The 6,780-nt window shown below is 39.2% G+C and overlaps 1 protein-coding gene across 1 annotated transcript in view; it reads left to right on the top strand.

Moving 5' to 3' along the window:
• Positions 1–5,823, top strand: part of LOC108575902 (protein deltex-like) — a gene marked incomplete at its 3' end in the record, with an annotated part of 226,682 nt that extends 220,859 nt beyond the window's left edge. The window contains exon 4 of the mRNA XM_017938835.1: positions 5,719–5,823. Within this exon, the coding sequence (XP_017794324.1) occupies positions 5,719–5,823 (105 nt within the window). The remainder of the gene's footprint in view (positions 1–5,718) is intronic.
• Positions 5,824–6,780: the final 957 nt, after the last annotated feature.

The raw sequence follows: 6,780 nt of genomic DNA on the forward strand, positions 1-6,780 counted from the left end.
ATTAGAGAGATAGTGGGTTTTATCGTCGTTGCTCTGGGGTTAATTGGTCTTTTGGATACTTTTGAGTGGGCCGTTTGACCGATTCGCTTGTGCCAGTTATTATTTCAGCCTGGAGTGTCTTAAACTTTACCTTCTTCTTCCGTCTGTTATGTAGAAAATTTGCAATTTCGAAGGAATTATTTCGCATTTTTTATCCTATTTTAGTGGGTCGCCTGAGATTATCTATATTACTATCTGCTATTTGTCGTCTTGCTTTAGGTGAAAAGTCTGTAGACAAAAATGGATTAAAGTTGCACGGTTTCAAGCGGGACGTAAGATGGTTCAGCGAAATTTTTCTAGGTTAGGAGGCACTTCGAAGATTTGAACGTGACCTTTGATTTTTTAAACGGGGACGTGTGCTTCTTTTATTAGCAGGATTGCGGTACATGTTGAAGAATAAACGTAGATACTCTGGTTCTGCTAGAATATCTAATGACTCTACAGTGAAGCAACGTGCGTTTTTAAATGATTTGCGTGTGAAATTGCGTGATATGAACGATCAAAACAAGACTATTAGATACGTCAACGGTACTCCTAAGATTGTTACGATAAACCGACAACAATGAAAAAACTAGCACGGAACTTGTCTATATATTATCATAATGTCAGAGGTTTACGCACGAAATTGAATAATTTACAGCAAGAGGTCGCTTGCTCTTCACTTCAATCTGACGTCCTTATCCTAACTGAAACCTGGCTTACCGATAGTTTTTCTGACAGTGAGCTAGGCTTAAATAACTACACCATTTACCGATGCGACCGATCTAAACAAACTAGTTGATATTCCAGAGGAGGCGGCGTTCTTATTGCGATTCGAAACACCTTACGCAGTAGTGGCACTATCAATACCGTTTTCAATGTGGAACACTTATTTGTCGAAGTCACATCTGCAGCTCTTCCCCTAATAATCGGTGTGGTTTATTTGCCTCCGCACACTGTTCTGCTATTTCTGATGTTTTAGACAAATATTCGAACTGTAACTATATTATTCGCGGCGATTATAACCTTCCTCGTATCACATGGTCCGGCTCCAACTCATTTCCCGCGAATTCAAATGTTTCCACTAACGAAATTGCATCTGCTGGAATTCTCTCTTCTACTTTCAACTTTTATAATGGATCCCAATGCAACTCCGTGCTAAATTCGTTCGGCAATACTTTAGATTTAATCTTTTCAAATATCGCGTCAACACGTGTTACGTGCTCTCCTGAGTCGTTTGTAAAATGTGATAGTTACCGATTAATCTTGAAAACATAAGAAATACTCAGCATACCACATACTCCTATTACAACTTTAAACATGACGACTAGCCTTTTTTCTTTTTTGTAAACATTTATGTAAGAGGGCTTCGGTCCGTTTATAAATAAATAATAATAATAATCATCTCGGCTCGTGATTGTCAAGTTTTGGCAGCTGTTTGCGTGAAAAACATTGCGTATGGGTCACGAGATATCTCGTATATAGCAAACCGAACTTTGTGGCCGCGTTACGAGATATCTCGTTTTAATGTTTCTTCATACGCGCGTATCGACGACTCGAGAATTTAAAAGTAGATTCCTTTCTTGCGTTACCAAGGCAACGAAGCCTTGCATATTCTTATGACAAATGATTAGCGAAATAAAAAAAAAAGTGTAAAGTCTGTTCGTCCAGTGGAACAAGGAACGAAACCAGATATAGTTGCAAATTATGCCAAATACCATTGCACAAAGGAGAATGCTTCACCGGATATCATACTTTGAAGCATTATTCAAGTTTGTAAAATAAATAATAATTAATCGATTTAATTTTATTAGGTATGTATAAGAAATATGTAGTAATATTTAAGAATACTTTATAAATGAAAAATAAAAAAAGTGCATATATGCATTGTACAAAGTTTTTTTCGAGCGTTCAAAAATGTGCGGGCCCTGGAAGCGCGTTGAGGGAGCAGAGTGCCGTACGCAATGTGTTAAAAATATTACTGACACACTTGTGACGCGTTCTATCTTATTTCACACTATTCACAGCAAAAGTGTTTGAATCTTTCTTTAAAAATACGAGATGACAGTACTGAACCTGTCCACGTGCGTCCACCTTTCAATTCACTCTCCAAAAAAACAAAAAGAAAAAAAAAAGAAGCTGGACCGGTGCTGCTAGCCACTGATCCACAAAACCCATCAAAGATCTCGATCCGGTCCAGAAGAGAGAATTGAAAGACGAGGATCGAGCATCCTTGCCTCAGAAGAGCCCGTAATCCGCAAGTTCGCGGGAAGTGAATAATACAGGAGGTCCGGTGGTCTGGCTGAACCGGATGCTGGGCCAGGGGATGAAACTACCTCCGTATATCCGGCGAATATATGAAACTCAACTCGTGTACGTCGTTTTCTCGATGTCGTTCAGACTTTTTAGGGAATTTTCCTTTCTCCTCGAACGTCGACCTGCGTTTCCTTTCTATTCTACTTGTGGACACCTTGTGGGATGAGAAATCGGTTACTTTTATCTTGTAAGACCTTTTTTTTTTCGATGAACAATGTATCGATTGTCTTGGAAATAGGACGAATTAGGGTGTAATCATTTTTGTTTTATTCTAATTTTTAGTAGAATTCGCGTTAACGAGAATGTTATACAAACGATAGATATTTATTTGTAGAATTGAAATGAACATTTTCACGAATGAAGAAAACAAACATTACTAAGAAACTTCGAAAGATTTCGAATATGTTCGACGGTATGCTGAACTCGATGCAGTCCTAGGTTCCCAAGAAGAAAAGAGTCTGAAATGTGTAAAATCAGCTGACTGCGTAACTCTCTTTACTCTGTTCGAAAACAAAACCACCTACCAAACCAAAAACCCCTGAAGCACCACGAAAATCAGTCCTCAGAGAACCCAACCAACCAAGCAGAGAGCACCTTTATCGACTAAAGACCATAGCGAAGGATTTTCGCCATAAATATTCGCCAAAGGAAGCGAGAGTCCCCCTTTCACGGTGAGTCGCGTCTTTTCTTACCATCCCGCGGCGTGATCCTGCGGGACTCTTTGATCTGCCATTCTGTCTCTCGAGCGGATATGACTGGCAGCAGAGCCACCCCCTTTCCCTCCCCGTTTCTGTGGGGCTTATGAATTATCTTGCGACGAGCGTGTTTCACCTTGGTGAAAGGTCGCCATACTCTTCCGACCTCTCGTTACTGAAATCTCGCGATCAGATCGCGGATTCTAGCGATCGAAACGACGACGAAGAGGAGGAGGATCCTGTTTATCGTCGTTGCTTCCTTTGAGGGATCAACTCGTGGAATTAGAGTCCGGAACTGGCACCTGATCCTGTTACCAGCGGAGAATCGTCGGTTAAATGTGTTTACGGAGTCGGAAGGATTTTAATAATCCACGTTGGGATGTGTAATATGCAGGCTGGTGCAAGCCAGGCGGAGGTTTTAGGCGGATGGAGAAGGTTTCGAGCGCGGTTGAGTGGGTCGACTAATGGGGGATTGGACTGGTTGGGTGTGGATTTGGGGGGTTGATGTTGTGGTAGTGCTGTGCGAAGATGAGATGGCTAGCGCGAGGAATGCAGGTCTGATTGGGTCATGTCCCCATAGGCCTACCTTCTCTGACACAATCGTAGAAACGAGGCACGTTTATTGTTGATATTGTTGCGCTTTGGAGTTTCCTCCGTAGACGACATTTCAATGAACTTTATATACGAAATAACAGAGAATATAAAACGTTTATTAACACTTTATAGGCCACTAACTCGTTAATCGCTCTCGCGATTCTCCGTTCGTAAACAGGTATGTTTACAGAAAATATCTACACATATGTTTATAACAACGCGACGCTGTCCTAATCGAGCGGTAGATTCAGCTCGGTTATGAAAGTAACAGTGGGTGATGAAATTATTAGAGCCACAATACGTTTCTTGTTTTTGTGTAGAAATAAAATCACGATATCAAGGTTTTCTCGCTGGATAATTTTTAATTAACGATTGCTTAGCTTATGTAGTCATTAATTAACTAGGTATTCATCTGAAAATTAATCGTTACAAAGTAAAACCGTCAATTTCTTAAAAGTAAGTAGTTCAAAAGCAATTATATCATGGCAAATTAAGGAAATTATTCTTCATGAGATCAAAGATTTGCAGCTTCGAAAATTCCGATGTCTCTGAAGCTTTGCAAGTTTGCAGGAGACAACGATAGAAGTAGGTATGTCGGGCAATTTTCATTTTTCGCTACTTTTTGGATCTTCAGAGTGTGAAAACACCTGTTAAAGGTCAATGTGTGTTTTCCTATTTTCCTGTAGATATATCTTCAAAATTGTAGTAGATATGAAACAATTGTAACAATGAAAATTTCACGAATTTTGTTAATGTTTCAATAAAGAAATATCCCTCACCACCTTTATTTGACAAAGGGCCTAGCCGAATAAGCGTGGTAAAAGTGCCCCCAAACCGAATTGATCTTAGTGCGTATCATTCGATAGACCACTCGACGAAAACCCTTTCTGCCAAGTATCAAGCTGGTACCCCTACTACTAGGGTAGTTACAGGGTGAAACGCAATTTACAGTTTAAGCTCCATTTCTCTTGTTCTGCTCGATGAAAACTTATGAAAAAAATCACGGATGTGCTACCCAATGGCGTGTATTTCTGTGAATTTTTTCAGAATTGTTGACTGCAAAATCGAGTAAGAATCCCACACTACCTCGCCTCTCCACTCCAGGAGAGACTTTGGAAGATTTCCCTCATGTTAAAAAAAAAAAAAAAGAAGGATATGTCCAAATTAAGTGTATTGACTTACTTAATACATGTGAAAGTATTTGGAACTGCATATAATGACCATTTAATGAATAAAGTATGTCGATTATACGAGTATGCCAGTCTGCGTTCGAAAGGTTAGAAGATATCGGTTTATAATTTTTTTAAGTATGAACCACTTCTCAAAAAAATCTGAAAAAATTATTAATAACCATAACAGACTGCTAAAACAGTAGAAAAATGAACATGGTCACACGAAAAACTAAAATAATAATATAAGCGAACATCGGTTTTTGATTTTTCTAGGTGCCGTCCCCCACTTCGAGAAATCTGAAAAAATTACACATTAATATCCATAACAAGACCATAATACTGTAAAAATATAAACGTGGTCATTTGATAATTTCAATATAAAAACATTTATAAACTTTCCGAATTTTTTAAAAATCGCTTTTGCAGTCAACAATTCTGAAAAAATTCAGAGACATGTATGCCATTGGGTAGCATGTCCATGATTTTTTTCATAAGTTTTCAAAGAGCAGAACAAGAGAAATGGAGCTTAAACTGTAAATTGCGTTTCACCCTGTAACTACCCAAGTAGTAGGGTTACCAGCTTGATACTTGGCAGAAAGGGTTTTCTTCGAGCGGTCTATCGAATGATGTGCACCAAGATCAATTCGATTTGTGGGCACTTTTACCATGCTTATTCGGCTAGGCCCTTTATTCAGTATTTTCTTCTTTTCTCCTTTCTTTCCTCTGTTTCTCTTTCTCTTAAATTGTGTTTTCCGTTATTTGTTATACGTATTATTGTGCCACAATGGGTTTATAATAAATATTTCTTTCTCTTCTTCCTCTTAACTTTCTCGTATACTTTCTTTTCTAATTTCGATCACACGGTGTTGATCTCTCTCTACGCATGTACTAATTTTTTTTTTTTCTCATTGTGGATGTTCCAGAGGGGTAGCGACGAGCTTCTGTCGCAAAGTGGAGCAGTTAGCAATGGTGCTGCAATGAGTCCACAACCACATCACGCGGCGGACAACAACAATGACGCCAAGAAGGTGAGTCACTGAAGTATTCTGATTAATAATTTACGTGCCAGCAGCTCTCACGTGTCTCGCATTCACCTAACTGGTTTGTATAAAGACGAAGATCCTTGCATAAGAGAGAAATCACAGGGTATTTCAATATTTGAAACCTCGCTGTCGAAATGTCGACGATAAAGAATCAACGGTTAGGAATTTGTGAAATGGTAAGTTTGGTAATGGGAAGAAAATATCTTCGAAGAATGTAGGCATTCTGGAATATTTCTTAATAGAATTGCAACTCAGGAGAGAACTCGAATTTGGTAGATTTGGATGCGATCCACAGGTTACAATTTAAAAATTTCAGCCTCGAATAGCTTCTTAGGAATTAACTCAACAATTAGCACTTAATCCTCGTAATAATAAAATGCTCACAGTGGTTTCAAACTTTAATATCTAAAATTGTTTGCATGAATTTTTAGTTTGAAAAGGTATATCGACGTAAAAATAATCGAAAATGGGGATCCGGGGCGATTTTGCAATACTTTCGTAAGAACATAGAAAATTGTTAAAGGTGTAGGGGAGTCTGGGATGGAGAGAGGTTTGGCGGAATCAGATGATAAAGGCGAGAGACGAGACAGTTTTAATTCTAATAAATAACTAATAATGTATTCTACACGGACACGAGTCCTATTTTCAACAACGCTCCTTCAATATACTTTTCTCACGCAAAGTTCGTTTCCCACACACCCTATTTTTCCACAAGCTATCCGTTTTAAACCTTCCCTTGACGAGGGCGTTTCTTCTCTCCGCCAATTAGGACTGTTCTCGAACGTACCCCTACGACGTTCCCTTCTACCGCGATTTTTGGCGGAAAAACCGTTTCGCCCGGAAACGTCGCTTTCCGTCCTTTACTTCTGGTGACCAGATTTATGGCACGTCTTACCCACGGTCACATCGGTACCATAAACCTGGCCACCGTCCCGATCGGCG

Source organism: Habropoda laboriosa, unplaced genomic scaffold (genome assembly GCF_001263275.1).
Source record: "Habropoda laboriosa isolate 0110345459 unplaced genomic scaffold, ASM126327v1 scaffold314, whole genome shotgun sequence".
NCBI classification, from domain to species: domain Eukaryota; kingdom Metazoa; phylum Arthropoda; class Insecta; order Hymenoptera; family Apidae; genus Habropoda; species Habropoda laboriosa.